This window comes from Loxodonta africana, chromosome 17 (genome assembly GCF_030014295.1).
Source record: "Loxodonta africana isolate mLoxAfr1 chromosome 17, mLoxAfr1.hap2, whole genome shotgun sequence".
In the NCBI taxonomy this organism is placed as follows: domain Eukaryota; kingdom Metazoa; phylum Chordata; class Mammalia; order Proboscidea; family Elephantidae; genus Loxodonta; species Loxodonta africana.
Genome location: NC_087358.1, coordinates 65,857,293 through 65,881,501, shown reverse-complemented (window position 1 = coordinate 65,881,501; position 24,209 = coordinate 65,857,293). Strand labels below are relative to the sequence as shown.

The 24,209-nt window shown below is 36.7% G+C and overlaps 2 protein-coding genes across 5 annotated transcripts in view; both read left to right on the top strand.

Moving 5' to 3' along the window:
* The window catches only part of CPB2 (carboxypeptidase B2), a 104,598-nt gene extending 100,196 nt beyond the window's left edge, over window positions 1-4,402 (top strand). Inside the window, exons 8-9 of one of the 3 annotated variants that reach the window (XM_064270107.1) lie at window positions 1,495-1,582; window positions 4,041-4,402. In XM_064270107.1, the coding sequence (XP_064126177.1) occupies window positions 1,495-1,582; window positions 4,041-4,225 (273 nt within the window). In that variant the 3' untranslated portion in view covers window positions 4,226-4,402. The remainder of the gene's footprint in view (window positions 1-1,494; window positions 1,583-4,040) is intronic. The other 2 variants (XM_064270106.1, XM_064270105.1) reach the window with 2 other exon arrangements.
* An 846-nt stretch (window positions 4,403-5,248) lies between these two features.
* The window catches only part of ZC3H13 (zinc finger CCCH-type containing 13), a 137,320-nt gene continuing 118,359 nt past the window's right edge, over window positions 5,249-24,209 (top strand). The window contains exons 1-4 of one of the 2 annotated variants that reach the window (XM_023551292.2): window positions 5,249-5,363; window positions 11,788-11,913; window positions 12,238-12,347; window positions 14,283-14,394. In XM_023551292.2, coding sequence (XP_023407060.1) covers window positions 11,797-11,913; window positions 12,238-12,347; window positions 14,283-14,394 — 339 coding nt within the window. In that variant the 5' untranslated portion in view covers window positions 5,249-5,363; window positions 11,788-11,796. The remainder of the gene's footprint in view (window positions 5,364-11,787; window positions 11,914-12,237; window positions 12,348-14,282; window positions 14,395-24,209) is intronic. The other variant, XM_023551293.2, reaches the window with a different exon arrangement.

Genomic DNA, 24,209 nt, shown 5'->3' with positions numbered 1-24,209 from the left:
ACTCATGGTAACCCCATGTGTTACAGAGCAGAACTGCTCCATAGGGTTTTCTTGGCTTAATCTTTACAGAAGCAGGTCACTGGGTCTTTTCTTCTGTGGTGCCTCTGGGTGAGTTCAAACTGCCAACCTTCCGGTTGCCATTCAATCGCAAGCCATTTGCATCACCCGGGACTTTATACTGCCATTTAGTAGCTACTAAATAAGTAGTACAGACAGTAAACTCATTTAAGACTGGAATAGGAGGGGTTTTCCTCATCAACTGAGGAGGAAACACCGAGATAAAGGAGGGAATAATGTAGTCCCTCTCCTTGTGGAACTTACAGTCTATTATTAACAAACGGTTGGCAGTTCAAATCCATCAGGTGCTCCTTGGAAACCCTATGGGGCAATTCTAATCTGTCCTGTACAGTCGCCATGAGTCGGAACTGACTTGATGTCAACGGGTTTATTATTTTGGTTTATTGACTTCAATGAGCCCTGGTGGCACAGTGGTTGAGAGCTTGTCTGCTAACCAAAAGATCAGCAGTTCAAATCCTCTAGCTGTTCCTTGGAAACCCTATGGGACATTTCTGCCTTGTCCTGTAAGGTCACTTGACAGCAATGGGTTTGATTTTTTGTTTTAATGACTTCAGAGAACAGATACAATTTCCGTTAGGGATTGGAATTGGAAAAGATAGGATTTCTATTGGCTTATGGAAAGGGAGGACGTTCTAAGCTGAGAAGCTGGCGTTCCCCAGAGGAGGGAGTAGATGAATCTAGGTTGTAAAGGGGTTTGAATACCAGAATCAATTTGTATTTTATTCTGTAGACAGTGGGTTTCTATGAAAACATTTTTTTTTTCTTTAAACAATGGGAAGACAGGAAATAATATCCACTGCTGCTTCTCTGGGTTTTTTAGAGGACAACACTGAATATCGTGAAGCTAGTTCCAACTTCAGGAAAGATCTGGGTCATCTATAGCCAAATGTAGTTGAGTAGGGGCCTGGGTTATTACTCTGCTCCAAAGGAGGGAAGCGTAGGACATATCATTTTTAGATGAAGCGTCTTTGAAAGTTATTAGGTATTTTATACAAAAATAAAATAGAGTTTGTAGGAAGGATGAGAAGAGAATCAGACATGTGTAGATATGTATTCATTAGAGAAGCTGGATTTAAACTTTGGTGATAATTTTGTCTAGTATCATAAGAACTCTAAATTGTTTGCCTTTGAATCGTAGTTATACTTCAATTTATGTAATAAATGAATTCCTGAAAATTCGTGTGTGAGATTTTTTTTTTCCTGTAAACTAAGTAAAAATTTTAGGCACCCAATTATGATTTCCAGGAAGCAAAAGCAATTGTTTTGGTTAAATTTTTTTTTTAATTTACCTTTTGGATAAATACAGTTTTTTCACATAAATTGTTTGATTCAATTAATGCATGATTGTCTTGTAGAAACTTCTGTCCTGTTTCAAAGCTTAACATTAACTGAAATCTCATGTTCTATTGCTTCCAGTCTCAAGTGGCCAGTGAAGCTGTCCGTGCTATTGAGAGTATTAATAAAAATATCAAGTATATGCATGGCAGTGGCTCAGAAAGTTTATGTAAGTATTGCTTTTTAAATTCTTGGAGAATTGTGAAGTATTAAAGAAATCTATGTGTTTACTTTTTCTGTATGGATTTAGCTCTTCAAAATGGAATCTTTCTAACAAAGTCACATGTAAAATGACTGGTTATAAACATTAGAAACAGAAGCGTAATAGGACAGTGCTGAATACAGTTAATATACTAAAAAAGTTGAAATGATATTTAAGAAATTATGCTTCCTCTGTAGCGATTATGGGAATTGGCATCATGCATGTTGAGTGAAATAGAAAAGGTCGTAAGCGTGAAAAGAATGTGTAAGGTGCCCAAGGCCATTATGTAAGGTTTCCCAGGTTGTACACTATACAAATCTAGGGAGTAGCATTTACATTAGATACTTTTTCGTGAGAGCCTGTATAAGAGCATAGCTCATAACACTATATTTGAATGTTGTGCATATATCACACTGACAGGACCTAGGTATGTGGAAAACTCAACAAATATTTTAAATTAATTTCTGCTGGAAGATATTTATTGAGGGAGTCCCTAGGTGGTACAAACAGTTAAGTGTTCGACCACTGCCCAAAGACTGGCAGTTAAAACCCACTCACAGGCTCTTTGGAAGACAGGCCTGGTGATGTGCTTCTGAAAAGTCACAGCCTTGGAAACCCTATGGAGCAGTTCTGCTCTGCACATGTGATGTCACCATGGGTCAGAATCAACGGAAGGGCAACTAACAACTAACATTCTGGCTAAGCTTTTTCCAAGACAGATTTGTTCATTGTTCTGGCAGTCCTTGGTATATTTAGTATTCTTTGCCAACACCATAATTCAAAGGGATTAATTCTACAGTCTTCCTTATTCATTGTCCAGCTTTCACATGCATATAAGGCAATTGAAAATACAATGGCTTGGGTGAGGTGCACCTTAGTCCTAAAAGTGATATCTTTGCTTTTTAACACTTTTAAAGAGGTCTTTTGCAGTAGATTCGGCCATATGTCCTTTCATTTCTTGATTGCTGTTTCCATGGGCGTTGATTGTGGATCCACGTGTAATGAAATCCTTGACGACTTCAGTCTTTTTCCATGTATCAGGATGTTACTTATTGGTCCAGTTGTGAGGAGTTTTATTTTCTTTATGTTGAGGTGTAATCCATACTGAAAGCTGTAGTCTTTGATCTTCATCTGTTAGTGCTTCAAGTCCTCTTCACTTTCAGCAAGTAAGGTTGTGTCATCTGCATAATGCAGGTTGTTAATAAGCCTTCCTCCAATCTAAAAATATTCAGCTCACTGGTAATGAAAGAAACAGAAATTAAGAGAATTTGATAATATTTTTCACCCATCAAATTGCCAGAAATTCATAATTCTCACGGATGATGTGGGAGGGGACGTGAGCCTGTTCAGACCTGCCTATGGAGGTATAAATTTGTTCAATTCTTTTAAGTCTTTTTGGAGATACGCATCATAATTGTAAAAAGTATATATATATCCTTAGACTAGGAATTGTATTTCTAGGGAAGAATATTCTAAAGAAATAAAGAACCAACCATGTATGAATTAGGGTATTAATTGTAAAGCTCTTTGTGTTAGTTAAAAATTGGAAAAAATCAAAATGCCCTTAAATAAATTAATAATTATTTAAATCAATTATATCCAGTTTTATCATGCCATGTTATGCAATCATTAAAAATAATAATTCAGATTTGAACTCATTACTACATAAAGATGGTCATGATAGGTTATATTTAGAAATGTTACAAGGCAGCTTGCATAGTGTGATCCATTTATGTAGGGAAAATTTAAATACGTGAATGCCTGAACTAAAAAATGAAAGATAACGTGCTGTAACATTAATGGTGATTATCATTCCTTGGAAGTTGCTGAGTGGCCTGAGTAGTTTGAAATCAGCTACTGACCTGAAGGTCAGGCGTTGGAACCCATCCAACAGGGTCATGAAAGAAAGTCCTGGCCATTTGCTTCCCCAGAGATTGCAGCCAAGAATACGCCCTTGGAAAAATTCTACTCTGTTAACACATGGGGTTGCCATGCTTCAGAATTGACTCCATGGCAATGTGTTTTTTTTTTTTTTTTTTCCTTCTTAATCACTCCTTGGCAGGGTTATAAGGAGCCTTGGCGGTACAGTGTTTAAGCATTAGGCTGCTAATTCAAAGGTTGGCAGTTGGAACCCAGCAGCTACTCTTAGGGTAGAAGATGTGGCAGTCAGCTTCCCTAGAGATTTTAGCTTTAGAAACCCTATGGGGAAGTTCTACTCTGTCCTTTAGGGTCCTTATGGGTTTGGTTTGGTAATATGTGGTTTTTACCTTATTCCTTAACGTTTTTCCCCTCAATCTCCATTTTCTACAAGTAACTTAGGTTACTTAATAATCAAAGACAAGTAAAGCTTTTATCAGAAATAGGAAAACAAATTTTGTTAATCATTTTAAAGTATTTGTTTCTAAAAAGCATTTTCTTCTTGTAGATCAAGCTCCTGGAGTTTCGCAAGACTGGATTTATGACTTGGGCATCAAATACTCATTTACAATTGAACTTCGAGATACAGGAAGATACGGATTCTTGCTGCCTGAACGTTTCATCAAGCCAACTTGCAAAGAAGCTCTTGCGGCTGTCTCTAAAATAGTCTGGCATGTCATCAGGAATGTTTAATGCCCTTGATTTTATTATTCTGCTCCCATATTTTAATTTATTGATTCCGGCATGACCAAGTAATTGTGCCACCTTCTTTTTAAGTTTTATCGAGTGTTTTGTTACCAGGTTTTCCCATTTCTTGATTTTGTTAAAGAATAAAATGCTACCTTGAAATTAAGAGTTCACGTTTCTTTTCACTTTTTTTTTTTTAAAGGGGCTACGTCCTGATTTTATTTTTTTTTTACTTTGATTCAGGATGTTTCACTAACCAAACAATTTTAATAAATTGTATCATACAAATCATTGGTTAAAGCTTTGAGACCCTAAGCAACAAAAGGAAAGACCGTCGGGAGTAAATGAAAGATTTTTGTTTCACATTTTCAGTAAACTTGTTTGCGCCTTTAAAAACATAACCCTGCATCCGTTTGCTCCACAGTAATAGGCGATGGGCTACAAAGGAGACGGGTTCAAAAACAGGACATTCGCCAGGTCTGGTCCAGCTCAGAGTCTCAATAAGCATTCTTGAACAAATGAATGGCTGTAGTTACTTTCAATACACGTAGCATTTTGCACACCTAAAATAGTTGTTTATTGTAAGAAATTATGTAATGAATGGGGAAATTCTCTTAAGTTCACTTTTAATTGGGAATCAAAAAAGTCCCCCGCGAGTCCAAGTTTCCTTCCACAAAGAACATATTCAGGAGTTCACCTCTCGCTAATACTCTCGCTCCTCAGCGTCGACGCAACGTACGAGGAAAGGGGCGGGGTCTGCGCTCTGACGACTAACCTGGCGGCCGGAAGCTGGCTCGTTTACAGAGGAACAGGACGGTCTCCTGACTTCCGGCGGCTTTTTGAGTCGATCGCCCTAGCGGCCTGGTAGTTTTTTTTTGGAGCTGTCCATTTTCTCTTCCTTCTTTTTCTTCCCACGCCCCGTTCTCGCCGGACCCTGGCGAAGCGGCAGGCGGGTTCTGTTTCTCAGTCTCCCCGGGGCCCCCTGAGCCTCCGAGGAGCGGTTTCCGGGAGCCGCGCGCGCACCTCCTCTTTGTGGTCCTCCCGGGGCCAAGGCGCGGGGCGGAAGGTCTCCTTCCCCGCTCCTGCGAGCAGCGGCAGTGTGGGTGCCTCGGGTCTGCGTTTGCGAGGAGAGCTGGGGGTGGAGGTAAGGGTTCTGTGACTTCGTGTGGGTATTTGAGGAAAGGCGTTGGGCGAGCTGGGGAGGCCCGGAGTCGCCCACCATGCCCACTTGGGTCACACTGGTATTTCGTGCTCCCCTTGAGCATCCTGCCCCTGAATCTTCAGTCACTCCCTGTGCTCAGGCCTCGTATGTCTCCCTCGCTCTGATTGTGGCGAGTCTGTCTAGGGGACAGGTCGACTCAGGCAAAAGACTGTGACTGACATTTGAGGTGGGCACGGGAACCCTTGAGCAGAATTCGCGTTTGTATGCAATGGAGGGGTGCCGGAATAAGGTCTTAGATTTCGGGTTTTTTTCTTTGGGCATTCCAGACCTGTAATCGGTAAAGGGATCTTTTGGTTATTTTTGGTGTTCTGTATTTACTGGCAGTGATAAACCGAGTTAGGGCCTGGGAGTTGAGGAGTGCTAGTCTTGGCAGTTATATGCGGGGGAAACAAATTGAAAGAGAGGTAGAATGAAAGGACGGGACCTTATGTTTAGCATTACCTCTTTTTAAATACAAACGCAAACAAACCTGTTACCTTTGAGTCGATTCCGACTCACAGAGACCCTGTATGACAGAGTAGAACTCCCCATAGGGTTTCCAGGGAGGGGCTGGTGGATTGGAACTGCCGACCTTTCGCTTAGCAGCCGAACGCTTAACCACTGCGCCACCAGTGCCCCGCTCTTTTTAAATAGGTTAATATAATTTTTATGGCTGACAAATTATTCAGAGTTGCTATTACTTGAATGATGTTGGTAGGATTTTGCGTGTGGAAGGTAGTGTCTTAATCTATTCGGTTATATTAGAAGGCTTCCAGGTAATTTGAACTACTTTGAAAATTATGGGCGAGAGTCTCTTAAGGTTTTTGCATTTGTAAAGAGGGAATTTAGAAAGTTTGGAAGAGGTCTTCACGCCTCGCGTTTTCAGAGTTCGTGATACTGTTGCGGCAAATCCCGATGCTTATGCAGCGCCATCCCTGTGTGCATGGTGCCAGTTAGCATGGTCCAGTTTCTGGGTGTTTTTAGTTCTGTGATACTTGATGTCATGGGCTTTACTGTCCAAACAATAATGTTTTGGAGAGCTGTTGATTTTGAAGTTATTAATGAAATACTTAGATTATAATAGATGACAGTTTCAGAGAGATACTAAGAAGATTGATGGAGGTAATGTCAGTTTGTGTGTGTAAAAATAGTTGCATCATGAAACTAAAAATTTCACTGTGTCCGTCTGGTAGGATACAGTTTTGTCAAGTATATGCCTCTGACAGGGTCGCTGTGAGTCCGAATCGACTCCATGACAAGTGGTTTGGTTTTTTTGTTTTTACTGAAGTCCTAGTTACTGGTAATTCTAATTGCACATTGTACATTTTAGGATGTGTGCACATCTTATTTTCATATCTGTAGTACAGATTAAAAATATTAAGAGACAGCAAGTGGATGCTATGTTAACTTTTTTATACCAAATTATTAAAATTTTAATGAATCATCTGTATTAGTTTATATTATAATATGTATTGGTGTTTACACAGGGAAAGCAAAATTGTTTAACTTCCATTTGGAGAATTAGTTTTCAGTGGACGTTAGTCTTTCCCGTATTCCCCACTCCCAACCCACAGCTCATACAGAGTTGGAGGCATTTTAGCAGGTACTTTGTAGTGGCTGAGGTATTAACTGGTGTTCATGTAACCCTGTCTTCTCTTCTCCTCTTGTAGCTCTGTGTGTTGCGGTTCTGTTTACGTCACTTCATAGTGGTTCCCAGGATGGGGTGTTCTTTGTGCACACACAATCTTTTTAACAAGTTATTTTCTGCACAGTGCTGCAGTATTGCCTTGCTCATACCTGTGTAGTCAGCTTAGTTGTGCCAGTTCTGTTGCACGATCAGTTAAGAATAGATTTACTCTGTCTACAGGTAAGCAACCTGGAAGGGTGTTTTAGAAAGTTCTTTTTAATAAATTCTTCAAAAGTATGCATCAAATAAACAGCTATTTTTTCTTTTAAAACATGAAATATGAATGTGGGGAAAGTTTTATTTTTTAATATAAGCCTTTAAATCTTAGAAATTCAGTGGGTAGGGATTTATTCTACTAATTAATACATTTATATAGTTCTAATTATGTAATTATTTGACAGTTCCCTGGTATTACGCTGCTACCGTATAAGTAATAGAAGATCAGATTAAAGAGGGTTATGCTTTCATTTACGCTACAGAAGATGAGAGACCTCAGAAGGATCCAGTGAAGATACTAGAACTGATACATATTTTACTGACAAGATTTTAGTCATTAGGCTTCAGGTTTAATTAATTACTCAGAGAAGAGGCCCCTGTATTTTTCAACTTTTTCAGCAATATTTATAGTGTGCAGCTTTGAGTAGATTGTGATAATATAATTTCCCAATTATTAAGATTCCCTTTTCCTGCGTCTTTAGTAGATTTAAGCTTTATTCCCACAGTTATTCTTTAATTTAAAAGCGATAAGGAAAACTTCAGATATTTATATATCTGCAAGGGAAAAAATAGAAAAATGACTAAATGGACTTTCACCAGTGTTACTCTGGCTGTAGTAGTGCTGCTGTTTGGGAAAGAAATGATGATGTGATAGTGTAAGGGTAACTTAAACCAGAGAATATCGGACAGAGCGATGAATTTGAAAACAAAAATGGAGAACAGCTTTAAAGAAGAGTTAACTAAATTAGTACGTTTTTGGTGTAACCTAAATTTATAATCTGTGTGATAGAAAAGACTTTGGCATTAATTTTTTTTTTGTTGTATTGTTTTTAACTTTTCCCATATAGTTTGAAACATTTACTTATTGAAGGCTGTTCAGATATTAATCAAAAAAATTTTTTCCCCAGTCACATTTACTTTTTATTCTTTTCTGATATTTATCTTCCATTGTGAACCTAAATTTTTAAGTAGAATTTAAAGTTCTAGTTAAGTCACATGAGATGGCAGTGTAATTTTAAATTAATATATGTAAGAGAAAGTTTCTTTAGTGTATTGTAGATTGTGTACATTTACATAAATGGGAGTTTGAAAAAGTTACGTATTGTTTTCTTTCACACAAAAACCATTTTACTTATCCAAAATTGTGAATATTATGTTTCTGTAGTAATATTTTTGTTAACTTTTTATTGCTGAATTGTCAGTAGAGATAGAATTTCCTAGATGGATGATCAGAACTCATCTAACTCCTTTTTAGTTAGAAAATGTCAATTTTTCCGTTTACCTCTTTGCCTCAGATTCTTTTTTTTTCCCCTCCGTAACTAGGACCTCTCTCTAACTTAGAGCTGGTACCTGGATGCAGTGCCATTTCAGGGCATGGTCTGACACTGTTGAACGCAGAAAAAAAGGAGAGTACGTCTTTAGTTCGTTGCAGTTCTTCCCTAACTTGGAAGACTCAGCAGTAGCTGGAAATAAAATTCCTGGGATAATCACTTTGTAGGTGAATCTTGGGTAGTTCTTGATGTCACCTATAAGAGTAGCTTTGTTTCTGTGGCAAGTATCTTTATTGATGTCAAATGTAGGTGGAGAGGTGTGGTCTTGGATTGTCAGTCCTCACTTGATTGCCTTTGACATAGCAGTCAGATTGCTTTGAAATCTTCCAAGCTTACATCAGGGATCTAAGATTGGAGCCAGACTATGAGACCGTGCTTTCCAGCAGTAGATCAGGGGAGGGGTGCTGATCGGAGCAACAGGTGACAGAACGGGCAGAGAAGCAGTGGGGTTAATACCTGAGGCCCTCAGAAAAGCAAGCGAGAAGATGATAGATGACCAGTGTTTTAAGTACAAAGACAAATAACTGTTACTCTGACTGGAGAAACCACCACCCTTGATTTTTTTTGGAGGTATGTGTGTTGGGAGTAAAGGTGTGTCGGGAGTAGGGCTGTGGGGGCGCAGAACTAACTATTTCCATTGGTAGTGGAGGGAAAGATGTAAGGTTAGCATTAGTCTCTTTGAGGCAATGTGGTGGATGGTGTGCCTGTTTTCCAAGTTTCAGATAACTAGCTAATAAGAAACTTTTTTTTTTTTATTGTGCTTTAAGTGAAGTGTACAAATCAAGTCAGACTCTCATACAAAAATTTGTATACACCCTGCTATATACTCCTTATTGCTCTCCTCCTAATGAGACAGCACACTCCTTCGCTGCACTCTCTCTTTTTGTGTCCATTCGGTCAGCTTTTGAGCCCTTATGCTCTCTCATCTCCCCTCCAGACAGGAGATGCCAACATAGTCTTATGTGTGTACTTGATCCAAGAAGCTCATTCTTCACCGGTATCATTTTCTCTCCCACTGTCCAGGCCAGTCTGTGTCTGAAGAGTTGGCTCTGAGAATGGTTCCTATATTGGGCTAACAGAAGGTCTGGGGACCATGACCACCAGGGTGCTTCTAGTCTCAGTCAGACTGTTAAGTCTGGTCTTTTTACGAGAATTTGGGGTTAATAAGAAACTTTTGAAACCTGTTCAATTTTTAATTTATTAATAAATGTTTTTAGAATTGAATTAATGGCTAGAATTACAATGTATATCCGCAATATCTAAAATTTGTAGAGATTTAAAATGAAACATTAAAATTTTGTTTTTCTAACTTTTCCTACGTACTTTGTGACACATGTATTTCTGGTTATTGAATCCTGCTCAAATACAAATTAACCAGAGTTGTACATTTTGTGGAAGATCTTGGCTTTCAGTTCTTTCTGTTCAAAAATCTAATGGACACGTGACACTGTAGCACCTCTTCTGCTGTCAGTGCATGTTCAGGCTGAGAACGAGGCTCAGACATGTTAACCCAAACGTTAGCCTCCAACGCTGCCATCACGGGGTTGGCTGTATAGCTCCATGCTTGGAGAGTAGTGATCTTATGTTATAGCAACTCTCGTTCATTTATAGGACACTCTACACTATTTTTTTTCATTGTAATTAAAGTAATTTTCTAACTTATTTGAATCATTAAAAATTATTGTTGCATTAAAATAATAATTATATTTTCTATTAAAATATAAAAAGAATATAAAGTTTGCTGGTGCAACCATATTGTATCATTTCATATTTTCTTCTTTTTGGTTTATCATCTTTGTTGATGTTTCAAATATCTTTATTCTTTAGATCCTTTATAAAAGACGTGTAAGCATTGTTTATAACTGTTTTTTCAAATTTTGTTTTATAAACTATGATTTAATTTTTTTTCAGTGTTATACCTTAGCCTTGAAATCATATAAAATAGCATTTGTGATCTTTATAGAGACTGTTCTGTATAAAATGGAGGTTTTAGTTCCTCAGCTGCCATGGTTCATTCTGTTAATTTTTTGCTACTAATTAGTCTTGAACTAAGATTTCAGATTGTATGTAGTGTTATATAATTAGGTCTTTTCTCTTTCTCTTAGGCAGTTCCTACCCATATCCCACTGTAGTGTACTCTCTAGTTTATATCTTGGTCTATTGTAATTTTGGTTTTTGGTGTATTTTATTTACTCTTTTGATATTTATACTGTTTTCTTGTCATTAATATGCTAAAATACCGTTTATTAGCACCTTTGACTTTTATGTCACTGTTGCACACACTGTAGAAACGCCTTGACATTTTCTAGTCCCACAGTCTGTCTTATTTTGAAAGGAAATCATTTTATCAACATTGAGAGTGATTTTTTTCCTATTACTGGAAAATAAACACCTTGATTAAATTGCATTTCTTTGTGACCTCTGTAAGACAAAGAAAATGTTTAAATAGCACTCATTTTCTCCCAAGCTGATTTTTCAGTTATTAATGTTGTCACTTAAATTGCGTAAGTCATCATTTCGGCCATCAGTAAAATTCCCACCTGATTTCATTTTCCCATTTTCTTTGACATAGCACTCTTTTCTAGTTAACTGGTTAATGGAGATTGATAGGCTAACTTTTACTTAAGAATAGAGTTAATAAATTTTGAAAGACTTTTATAAACAACTTCTAAACATCTTATAGTGTATTGTCTGAGGTTGAATGTAGAATGAAAACTTTACTGTATAAGTGGAATCTTGTTCACCCTGCAGATTTCAAGTTGTTATAGGTGCATTTATAAAACATGTCATAAAATATCCTTCTGTTTATCTGTGACATCTCCTATGTCCTTTTTTCTCGAGGAAAATACTTTGTAACTTTATGGTATAATAATTTTATCTACTTGTAAGGTATGGGGAAGCCCTGGTGGCATAGTGGTTAGGTGCTACAGCTGCTAAGCAAAAAGTCAGCAGTTTGAATCCGCCAGGTGCTCTTCGGAAACTCCATGGGGCAGTTCTACCCTGTCCTGTAGGGTCACTATGAGTCAGAGTTGACTCCACGGCAACGGTTTTTTTTTTTTTTTTGTAAATTAAGGGCTTAGTTATTCAAAACTGAATAATTTTACTTATTTGTCTCTCTCTGTTTTGGTTAAAGTAGTCCAAAATGTCAAAAATTAGAAGGAAGGTCACAGTGGAAAATACCAAGACCATATCTGATAGCACATCCCGAAGACCCAGTGTATTTGAAAGGCTTGGACCCAGCACTGGCAGTACAGCAGAGGTGAGTTGTCACTAGTGCAGCCCCAGGAGTACTCTTGGAGTATGATCATGAAAATACTGATTTGGATCATAAAAGTGAATTAAAAAAAAAAAAGTGAATAAGTTGCTTTATTGTAGGGTTATTGATCAGAAAATTAAAAAAGTTTTGTAAAAAGGAGTGAAAGGGTTTATGGGGTTTTCACATTTCCTTCGGTTGTTTTATTTGTAATGTATTTCAGGTTAACTGGAAGTTTTATAGCATTTGTTTTAATTTTGTCCCATTAGCATTTTTTTTTTTTTTTTTAAAGAAATAAAAATGAAATTTAAATAGTAATGTCTTTCTTAGACACAGTGTCGTAATTGGCTGAAGACTGGCAACTGCCTCTATGGAAACACGTGCAGATTCGTACATGGTCCTTCACCCCGTGGTAAAGGCTACAGCAGCAATTATAGAAGGTAATCGTGAACTTTGACTTTGAATTGTTTACATACTGTTAGAAGATCACTTTTGTAATTTATCTAAAATCAGAAATACAGCCATATATTTGATCAGATTTTCTACTTTGAAGAGAATCTTATCAATAGAGATTGACAAGATCTTTTTAGTTATTAATTTCACAGTTAATAAAATATTTGCTTTAAAACCAAGTTATTAAGCCAGTATTTACTTGTTTTGACAATAGGTCTTTTTAGAGAATGTGTATAGGTTATCGACTTGGCGGCACTGGGTTTTTGGGTATATAGGTTGCTTTTTATAATAATGTTATAAAAGTTAATGCTTAAGACAGCAGAATTCCATGCTGTCTGCGATATCATTTTATGGGAATTTATTTTTATTGAGGAGAGACTGTTTTGAAGACCTAATATGTTAACATTTAAATAGGTTATGATTTTAGCTTTTTAAGATGTTCTAGATGTCTTCGCTTGTTCTCCTACGAATTTTGTGGTTTTAATTTGCACCCTTGGGTCTTCAATATGTTTTGAATTTGTTTTTGTATATGGTGTGAGGCATGGATCCTGTTTCATTTTTCTATATGTGGAAATCTAATTTTCCCAGCACCATTTATTAACAAGGCCCATCTTTCCCCATCAGATGGACTTAGCACCCTTGTCAAAAGTCAGTTGACCATAAATGTGTAGGCTTATCTCTGGACTTTCAGTTCTATTCCATTGGTCTATGTATCTGTTGTTATAACACTTCCAGGCTGTTTTGATTACTATGGCTGTATAGTATGTTTTGAAATCAGGAAGCGTGAGTCTTTCTGCTTTGTTCTCTTTCAACATTGCTTTGGCTATTCTGGGCCTCTTGCCATTTCCATATCAAGTTGAGGATTCATTTTTCTCTAGGAGTATTTTTTAACAGACATTTTATTTTTCATCTGTCCTTCATTTTTTATTTTCAGTTTATTTTCATTTTTCTACTTACATGAAAATAAACTAATTGACTAGCTGTATACTATGTAATTCCCAGTATAGATTAAGAAGGTTTACCTTTGTTACTTATAGGGACCCTGTAGGGCAGAGTAGAACTACCCCAAGGGTTTCCAAGGCTGCAGTCTTTACAGATGCAGACGGCCACACCTTTCTCCTACAGAGTTTCTGGTGGGTTCAGACCGCTGACCTTGCAGTTAGCAGCCAAGCTCTTAACCACTGCACTAGCATGATTCCTTGTAATAATGATACGAAAATAAACTAATTGAACAGTCATGTCCTATATAATTCCCAGTATAAATTATGAAGCCTTACCATTGTTGAATACAAATGTGTGTTTTTCCTTCAATTTAACAAATTCCACAGAAGAATATAAAATAATTGTTCTAAAATCTTGCTTTGAACCCTTAAACTGTTTTTTATTCTGAAATAATTTCAAATTTAAGAAAAGTTTTGACTACTACAGAAACTCCTGTATTTGCTTTGATCCTTAAGATGCATGAGATATTTTTTCAGTTGTTAATGTGTCCAGCCACGTACACGTGTAGATTATAATGCTGTTGGAATTTTCAGATTCAAGCTTGATGTATCTTCCTATGTTTTACTTTCAAATATAACTAATATATCTAGCGATTAATAGGAAAATATGCCAGGCTGTTAATTACAAATACCTTTTTCTCAATTTACATGTAATTTCTTATTCATTTCACTGGCACCTGCTACCCCGTAGAATATTAAATGTATACATTTTGATCGATGTGAGGAGAAAACTTACAAGTATTATTTATGTTTTTTATATATTAATATTTAAGCTGAAATAAATTATTTTCCTGAATTTTAAGAGCCATGAACAGTTCCTTAAACTATATTGAGGTTTATGAGGTTGTTTCTATAAATATTTTTCTATAAAATGTTACATAAATGTAGATTTTAGTTTTGTTTTTGTTTTTTGGCTCAAAGGTCACCAGAAAGACCTACAGGGGATCTTAGAGAAAGAATGAAGAACAAGCGCCAAGATGTGGACGCTGAGTCCCAGAAGCGAAATACAGAGGAATCATCCTCACCTGTTAGGGTAGGAGGATATTTTCTCACAGTTAAATTTCAGTAGTGCTTTATTGTGTATGTTACATTTTAAAAATTATTTGGTATGCTGAATGTATGGTAAATGTGCAGTACGGCATTGTAATCTATATGGTTAATGTAACTTAGGGGAAAAAAGTCTTCTGGAAAAACTCGTAATTCTCTTGATGTTTCTGCAGTTTGTGGTAGTTAAGATAAAAGGATTGGTTTGCAGAGCTCAGGCTGAACTTCATAGGGTTTCTGTGCCTTGATGGGGATCATGCGAAACTCAGTGTATTCTTAAATTTTCAAAATTCAGCCAAACATCATATCCTTCCTGCTTCCAAGAAAGATTTGAGGTGGCTTACAGTTGAACACTTACTAATAGACTAAAACAAGGAAAGCAGGTCACAGTGGTGACAAAAACTAAGGTAGAAAACTTAGGTTAAAATAAAAACGTGACACAAAATTTTGGTGTGAATCTCTTGACAAGTCAGAGGAGAAAATTTATAACATAGTTCATTGAATAGAAGAAAACACATGTTTGTGAGAAATGGCTATCTTTCCTAGAATTAAGATTTTTCAGGAAATTTTTCTAGAATCTATACCTAGGAGTGGAATTGCTTCCTCATAGAGTAATTCTCTTTGTAGTCTTTTTAAGAAAGTGCCATACCATTTTCTGTAGTGGTTGTAGCATTTTACAGTCCCACCAGCAATGGATAAGGGTTTCAGTCTCCCAAACCCTTGTCAACATTTGTAGTTACTGTTTTTTTTTTTTGTTGTTGTTGTTAAATCAGTGCTTTTTTAGCTGGGGTAAGATGGTATCTCTTTGTAGTCTCGATTTGCATCTCTATAAAGGCTAATGATCGTGAACATCTTTTCCTATGTTTGCTGGCTGCTTGGATATCCTCTTTGTTGAAGGTTCTGTTCATGTCCTTTGCCCATTTCATGATTGGGTTGTTTGTCTTTCTGTTGTTGAATTTTTACAGTTTGTATACATTTTAGAGATTAGGCTCTTACTGGACAAATTATTTTTCAAGATTTTTCCCCTAGTTTGTAGGTCATCTGTTTACTATTTTCGTATCTTGATGAGCATAAGTTTTTAGTTGTTACACAGTCCTATTTATCTGTTTTGTCTTCTCCTATTTGTGTATTTATTGTAATGGTTATTGTATTTTTACAAAAGATTAGGTCCCATAGTTTTCCTCCTATGTTGCCTTCCAGGAATTTTACAGTTTTAGGTTTAACATGTAGGCTTTTGATTCATTTGCAGTTAGTTTTTGTGTATGGTGTGAAGTATGGGTTCTGTTAAATTTTTCTGCAAGTGGTTATCCAGTTTTGTCAGTACCGTTTATCAGAGAGACCCTTTCTGCCACACTGAGTGGACTTTGACCCCTTGTATAAAATCGGTTGTCCATGGTTAAAACAAACAGTGAAAAAACCAAACCCGTTGCTGTCAAGTCGATTCTGACTCGTTGTGACCCGATAGGACGTCGAGTTTCCAAGGAGTGCCTGATGGAGTCTAACTACTGACCTTTTGGTTAGCGGGCGTAACTCTCAACCACTATGCCACCAGGATTTCCATGGCTGGCTGGGTTTATTTCTGGGTTCTTAATTCTTTTCCCTGGTCTGTGTGTGTTGTTGAACCAGTATCAGGGTATTTTGGTTACAGTGGCTGTATAGTGTGTTTTGATATCAGGGAGTGTGAGACCTCCTGCATCATTCTTCTTCTTAAATATTGATTTAGCCATTTGGGATTTCTTTCCTTTCCATGTGAAGCTGGTCAGTAGTTTTTCCATTTCAGTAAACAGTCTTGTTGGGATTTGTATCGGGATGGCATTGAATCTGTAGATCACTTTAGGTAAGATTGACATTTTCACTCTATTAAGTCTTCCAGTCCACAAGCATAAGATGGCTTTCCATTTTTGTCTTTTAGCTTCTTTGCACAGTGTTCTGTAGTTTTCATTGTGTAAGTCTTTTATGTCTCTGGTTAGGTTATTTCCTAGGTATTTGATTGATTTGGTGGCTACTGTAATTGGTATTTTCTTGATTTCTTTATTGGAGTAGTCTTTGTTAGTGTAGAGAAACTCAACTGATTTTTGTGTGTTAATCTTATACCCTACAGCATTGCCAGATTCTTCTTTTAGTTTTAGCAGCTTTCTTGTGGAATGTTTAGGGTGTTTTATGTATAGGATCATGTCATCTGCAAATAGAGATGGTTTTACCTCTTCCTTTTTGCTTTGGATACCTTTTATTTCTCATTCTTGTTTTATTGCTCTGGCTGGGACTTCCGAACAGTGTTGAGTAAGAGTGGTGATAATGGATATCCTTGTCTTGTTCCGCTTCTCAAAAGGGAACACTGTCAGCCTTTCTTTGTTGAGTATAATGTTGGCTATTGGTTTTTCTTATGTGCCCTCAGTTATGTTGAGAAATTTCCCTTCTATTCCTATTTTCCCGAGAGTTCTTATCAGGAAAGGATGTTGAATTTTATTGAATGTCTTTTCTACATCAATTGATACAATCATATGGTTTTTTTCTTCTGTTTATGTGGTGGATTATATTGATTGATTTTCTGATGTTGAACCACCCTTGTAGACCTGGTATGAATCCTACTTGATTTTTTTTTTATATGTTGCTGAAGTCTGTTGCCTAGAACTTGATTGAAAATTTTTGCATCTGTGTTCGTAAGGAAGAAAAAATATTGGTATGTAATTTTCTTTTTTTGTCATATCTTTTCATGATTTAGGTATTAGGGTTATGCTGCCTCATAAAAAGAGTTCGATTGCTTTCCTTCCTTTTCTGTGTATTTGGAGAGATTGTGTAGGGTTGGTGTCAGCTCTTCTCTGAATGTTTGGTAGAATTCTCCGCTATCTCGTCTTGGGCTTTTTTGTTTTATGTTGGCCGTTTTTGATGACACCTTCTCTCTCTTCTTTTGTAATGGGTCTGTTTAAATTTTCTTCCTCTGTTTGTGTTACTTTGGGTAAATACTTTGGGTAGGTAGTATGTTTCTAGGAATTTTTCCATTTCATTTAGGTTTTCAAATTTATTGGAGTATAATTTTTCATAGTGTTCAGTTATGACCTTTTTTATATCTGTTGGATTGGTTGTAATGTCACCGGTTTTATTTCTTAATTTAGTTATTTGCCTCTTCTGGTTTTTTCCTTTTGTCAGTCTAGCCAGTGATTTGTCTATTTTATTGATCCTTTCAAAGAACCAACTTCTGGTTTTGTTAATTCTTTCAGTTGTTTTTCTGTTTTCAGTTTCATTTATTTCTGCCCTGATCTTTATCATTTGTTTCTGGTAGCTTTTGGCTTCTTTTGCTCTTCTTTTTCTGTGTGCTCAAGTTGGATTAAGTTAAGATTTTACATAAAAGATTTTAGACCTTCTTTTTTAATGTAGACAATTATTGCTATAAATTTCCCTCTGAATACTGCTTTTATTAAGTCCCAAAGGTTTTGATATGTTGTGTTTTCATTTTTGTTTGGTTCTAGGAATTTTTTAATTTCAGTTCTGATTTCTTCTATGACCCAGTAGTTTTTTAGTAGTGTATTAATTTAGTTTCCATGTGTTTTTTCTTTTTTCCTTATTTATCCTGTTGTTAATTTCTAGCTTCATACTGTTATGATCAAATAAGATACTTTGTATATTTTAGATCTTCTTTAATTTGTTGAGACTTGTTTTCTGCCCCAGCATATGATCTATTCTGGAAAATGATCTGTGTGTGCTGGAGAAGAATATATATTGTTCTGATGTTAGGTGGAGTGTTCTGTATGTGTCCATTAGGTTCATTATGGTTTTATTTAAGTTCTCAATGTCCTTAGCGATCTTTTTTAGATGTTCTGTCTATAAATGCAATTTGTTTGTTGAAGTCCCTACTATTATTGTGGAATTGTCTATTTCTGCTTTATTATTGGTTGTATTTTTTTTGTGTGATTTGGTGCATTGCTGTTAGGTGCATATATACTTATAATTGTTATGTATTCTTGGTGGATTAACCCTTTTATTTTTATGTAATGTCCTTCTTTATCTCTTGTAATAGATTTTTATTTAAAGTCTGTTTTATCTGATTATTAGTGTGGCACTCCTGCTTTTCTTTTTACTGGATGCATGGGATATTTTCCTCCATTTATTTTTAGTCTGTCTGTATCCTCACATCTAAGATGTGTTTCTTATAAATAGCAAAAGAATGGATCATGTTTTTTTTTCTCCATTCTGCCACTCTCTGCCTTTTTCATGGGACCATTAACATTTAAGCTTATTACTGAAAACAAAGTGTCTACCTCACACATTTTGCTATTTGTTTTTTGAGTGATTCCTATCTTCTTTTTTTTTTTTCTCTGTTTTTATGTGTATTTGGGTGCTTTCTTATGATGAGCCTTTTTATTATCTTCCTTCTTCTGAATGTTTCGTCTTGGTGATTTCTTATTGTTTACCACATATTTTACTTTATACAACTTACAGTTACAGTGTTTTAACATATGAACACAGTTAACATACAGCCTTAACATAATAAATCTATTCCTAATATGCTCTTCTCTCACCTTTTCTGTTGATGTGTCTCCATTAATGTCGATATACAGCTTATAGTCAGTAAATTTACTTTGTATTTCTTAACGTTCTTGCCTTTCAATTGGAGTACTCCTTTGAGTAATACCTGGAAAACTGGTCTGGTAATGGTAAATTCTCAGAGCTTCTGCTTGGGAATGTCTTGGTTTCCCTTCATTTTTGTATGACAGCTTTGCTGGGTAAAGAATTCTTGGGTGGCAGTTGTTTTGGTTCAGTATCTTATGGGTGTTGCTGCATTGTTTCCGATCTCTATAAATCCATGATGGGGAGAAATCCATCCTTACTAATTCTTATCGAAGGCCCTTGATATGTTATATTGCATTTTTCTCTTGCGGTTTTGAGAATTTTCTCCTTGTGTTGATTTTTAAGACTTTTATTAGTTTATGCTGTGGAGTTGATCTTTTTTGTGTCTCTTCTGATCGGGGTTCCTGTAGCTTCCTGTTCAGGTCTGGGAAATTCTCTCTTGAAAAATTTTTTATGTGGCTTTATTGTCATGGTGCTCTGAGATTCTAATGTTAGCTTTCTTAATTGAAGCCCCCATTTCCTTTTGGATTTGTTTGCTTTTCTTTGTTCTTTTCTCTTGAGACTTGATAAGTTCAGTTATTTTTGTCTTCTATGTTATTTATTCTGTCTTCTGTCTGTTTGACTATTGAGTGTTCTCTTGCTTTTTCTAATTCAGGTGTTTTATTTTTCTATTCCGTTAGTTCCCTATTTTTTTGTGGGGGCGGGGTGTTTTCAGTTTCTTTGTTAAGGTTCTCATTTTATTCCTCCATTTGTTTCCTGAGCCCCCCTAGTTTGTTTTCCGTGTGCTTTTTGCTTTCAACATTTTTAGCACCATAGTTGGAAAATTGTCAATTCTTCACATTATTCTGGCTTCCATAGGAGAGATTTCTTCGTCTTCATGTTTTGCTTTTGATTGATCCATCTTCTCTTGTAACATAGTGTTTTACTATTGCTGAAGTTGGGCCATCTTATCTTTTTAAAAATTTTTTGCTTCAAATTTTTTATCTGCTTATTGTGGGTAAGGAACCTTGGTGGTATAGTAGTTAAGGGCTATGGTTGCTAACCAAGAATGTCGGCAGTTCAAATCTACCAGCTGCTTCTTGGAAACCATATGGGGCAGTTCTACTCTGTTCTGTAGGGTCACTATGAGTCAGAATCAACTTGATGGCATTGGGTTTGGGTTTTTTTTTAATCATTATGGATAAATTTTCTGATTGGACACCCAGTTGGCACAGTGCCAAGTGCCCAGCTGCCAACCAGAAGCCTGGGCCCACATCCATAAGCCACTACATGGGTGAGTAATGTGGCAGAGTGCCTCCACAGAGACTCACAGCTGTGGGAACCCCACACTCCAGCTTTCCTCAGTTTCACAAACTCATTACAAGTCAAAATACCCCAGCAGCAGTGAGCTTCGTATCTTTTCCCGAGAGCCATTAGATGGCACTCTTATCCTTAAGTTTTTTTCAGTGCTGGCTGTATGCTGGTTTCTGGAATTCAGTAAACATTTGTGGAAGCAGGGTGTTTAGTTGTTCAGAGACTCTGCTGTAAGCAGTGGGGCTCGACTTTGTTGTGGTGACCATGTGGGTTTCTCTGTCTTTCTCTCACTGGTGCCCATGCACAGACACTTCCATGGTGCCCCACTGTGGGCTGTTTCCTTTGTTCCTGTCAGCCTGAAGTATTCCACTTGGCCTACTGTCTTTACAGTTTCTTGCGCTCCTAGTGCCTGTCTTTCTGGGGCCTCAGCAAGATTCAACAGCACTCTCACTCAATGCCATGGTCTCTCTTTGCCCCGTCCCAACAGCACAACCCACGAATTCCCTCAGCCAATTTTATGCCACCTTAGAAACAATTGGGTAGAGCTTAGATTAGCTCCTTTTCTGTGTTCTGTGTTTGGGGTGTTAGCCAGCCCCATCCCAAAATGGTTGTGATGAACAAGCCCTTCTGATGTTAGTGGGTAGCATCTCTTGGCCTCTGAGCCTACCCTTTTCTCCCCTCCCCAACTTCTGGACTCACCACAACTCTCCAATACCTTAGCTGCTGTCCAGAGTTCTGAGATTTCAGCCTGTGCTTGTTTCTTAGTGTCCACTCACTTCACCATCTTGTCCTGTCTCCTCTTGACCTTGCCTTTTAATCTGTAAAATTAATGTAATTACCCCAGTATGTCACAAGTTATGATGAGGATCAAGTGAACAAGTACATGTGAAAATTCTTTGGTAAAAATAAAACACAGTGTATATTCAAAATAGGAATAGTAGAAAGTCACCAGGATACAACATTCATTTTGTTGTCATGTCTCCCTAGACTCCTCTTGGCTATGACAGTTTCTCAGACCTCCCTTATTTTTTATGACTTTGACAGTTTTGAGTAGTACTGGTCAGGTATATTGTAAGATACCCCTCTATTGGAATTTTTCTGATGTCTTTCTCATAATTAGACTGGAACTATTGGCTTTTAGGAAGAAGATCTAAGAGGTAAAATGTCATTTTCATCACCATATCCAGGATACATACTATCAACATGATTTATGACTTGATGTTAATCTTAATCATTTGAAGTAGTGTTTGTCAGGTTTCTCCACCGCAAACTATTCTTTTTGTCCCTTTTCCGTCCTGTACTCTTGGGAAATACATTATGCTCTGTCTCTTGGAGGTGTAGTAGCTACATAATTTATTTGGAATTTCTGCGTGGGAGATTTGCTGCTTCTCATTTATTAATTTATTTGTATCTGTATAGGTTAATGCATATTTATCTTACATTTTAGATTATAATACGATACCCTTTTGTTGTTCATACTGTTCCAGCTTTGGTCATTGAGAGCTATTTCAGTTGACTCCTTAGGCCCCTTTAACTGTGCCACAACACTGTGTTTTTTGTTTTCTTTAGATTTTTCGGCTCGTTTGTTTTGAGAACTTCCTTACTTTAGGGCAAGATGATGCTCCATCAACCCGATACTTATCCATATGCCTTTTTGTAGGCTCCCAACGACCTCTTGTGTGTTGTCACTAGACATAGTATTTGCCTGTTCTAGAATTGCATTTATTTATTTTCCTTAGTATATATGCATTATAATTACATTTGGTGTAATCTGTCATTAGTTGCATTGACAAATATTTGAAAGAATCATTGTGAACTCTAAGGTTTTGTTTTCCTTCACCAGGAAAGTCATTTAAGCATATTATGCATACACAGGCTATGGCTCTTGCCAACTTCAATATGTTACTGTAACAAGCCATGTCTGTCTCTTAGGTTGTATACATTTAAAGTCATGAGCACTTTCTAGGTAGATGTATGAGGTTTCAAAATTTTTAATTCTGATGATATATTTTATAGTATAAATATAAAAGATACCTTATTTGCTTTATAATTTATTTTATTTTTTGTTCAGAATATACACAGTAAAACACACCAATTCAACAATTTCTACATGTACGATTCATTGACGTTGTTCACAGTGTTCAAGCTGTACCATCATTCTCACCTTCCTTTTCCAAATTGTTCCTCCCCCATTGTCATAAACTTACTGCCCCCTAAGATTCCTATCTAATTTTTCTAGTTGCTTTCGTCAGTTTGGTCTCATATAGATAGCTCTTAAAAGAGCATAATGCTCTAGGCAGATGTTTTTTACTAGGGAAGCTAAACTATTGTTTGGTTTTAGGAAGACTTCAGGGGATGTTTTTGGTTTAAGGTTTAAAGATTGTCTCAGAGAGCAATAGTTTCAGGCATTCATCCAGCCTCTCTGGCTCTGGGAAATCTGGAGTCCGTGAGAATTTGAGAAGTTTCCTTCTGTATTTTCCTCCTTTTGATCAGGATTCTTCTATGGAATCTTCGATCAAAATGTTCAGTAATGGTAGTTGGCACCATTTGGTCTTCTGGTCTACAACAAGAGAGGCAGCTGTTCACGGAGGCCATTAGCCACACATTACATTTCCTCCTCCGGTTCTGACTCCCCTTCCTTTGTTGCTCCAGGTGAATAGACACCAGTTGTTTTGCCTTGGATGGCCGCCTGTAATACAAACAAACTAGAGTTGCTGTACAGTTTTGCTAACACTTGGCAATGGTTGGTCTTTTTAATTTTACCTTTCTAGTGGGAATTGTAGTGGTTTTAATTTGTATTTCCTGATAACCAGTGTTGCTTATTAGCCATTTCTGTATCTTCTGTGATATGTTTGCTTTTATATTTTGCTCATATTTTAGATTTATAGGCGTTCTTAAGTGTTCTGGGTACCACTCCTGTGAAAGATAAGTATATAGTAAACATGTTTTCCCAGTGTGTGGCTTGCCTTTTCATTTTCTTCATGGTGTCTTTCCAAAATGTCCTTTTTTTGATGAAGTCCAATTATATCTTGTTGTTTTGACACAACTTCAGTGGTCCTTAATAGTTTGTTTCTGTTAAAATGTTCTCTGCTCATTTTGCCCATTGTATGCCTTAAACCTGGAATCAGCCACTTTTTTTCTGAAGTCCTGGTTCCTTTTATTGTGAGATGATGTTTCAGGACCACTATTTGAGCTCTTAAATCCCTGGGAGGTGCAAACAGTTTGTACTCAACTACTAACCTAAAGGTTGGAGGTTTGGACCCGTCCAGTGGCACCATGGAAGAAAGGCCAGGCAATCTGCTTCTGTAAAAACCCTGTGGAGCAGTTTCACTCTGTAGCACGTGGGGTCACCACAAGTTGGAATTCACTGAGTGGTAATGGCTTTGGGTTTTTTTTTTGTTGTTGTTATTTGAGTGCTTATTGTCCCTAGTTTTGTCATCATTTGTAGGGCTTTTCTATGAGCGTACATAGAAGATAATGTCCCGTCTTTTTAAAAACAAACATAAGTTGAAATAATTCAGGGCTTTTAATTCTTTTATTTTATATTTGTATCACTTTTAAGCAGAAAATTTGGGTTCCTGTTGGCATTATTCATTTGCTTTATTTTGCAATACATTTAGGACTTCCAGAATGACAATAAACAGTATTATTACTAATAATATTATTGAGAACAGTTTAAGGTTTCTTTGCAGCTCTTACTCTTTCTGTGAACTCTGTCTCTTATGGGTACATAGCGAAATGACCGTATTTTAAGTCACTTGCAGCAGTGCTCTATATGGTTAAACCACCAAAGTGGTACGTAGTTGGGTTAATTTACTTCATTTTAATTTTAGTGATTGTGTTTTTCTTCTTGACTGATTTTTTTGTTTATGTGTTATGTAAAACACCTATATGGTTTCAAAGTTAAATCTACAAAACATGTCCAAAGTTACGTTCAGAAAATCT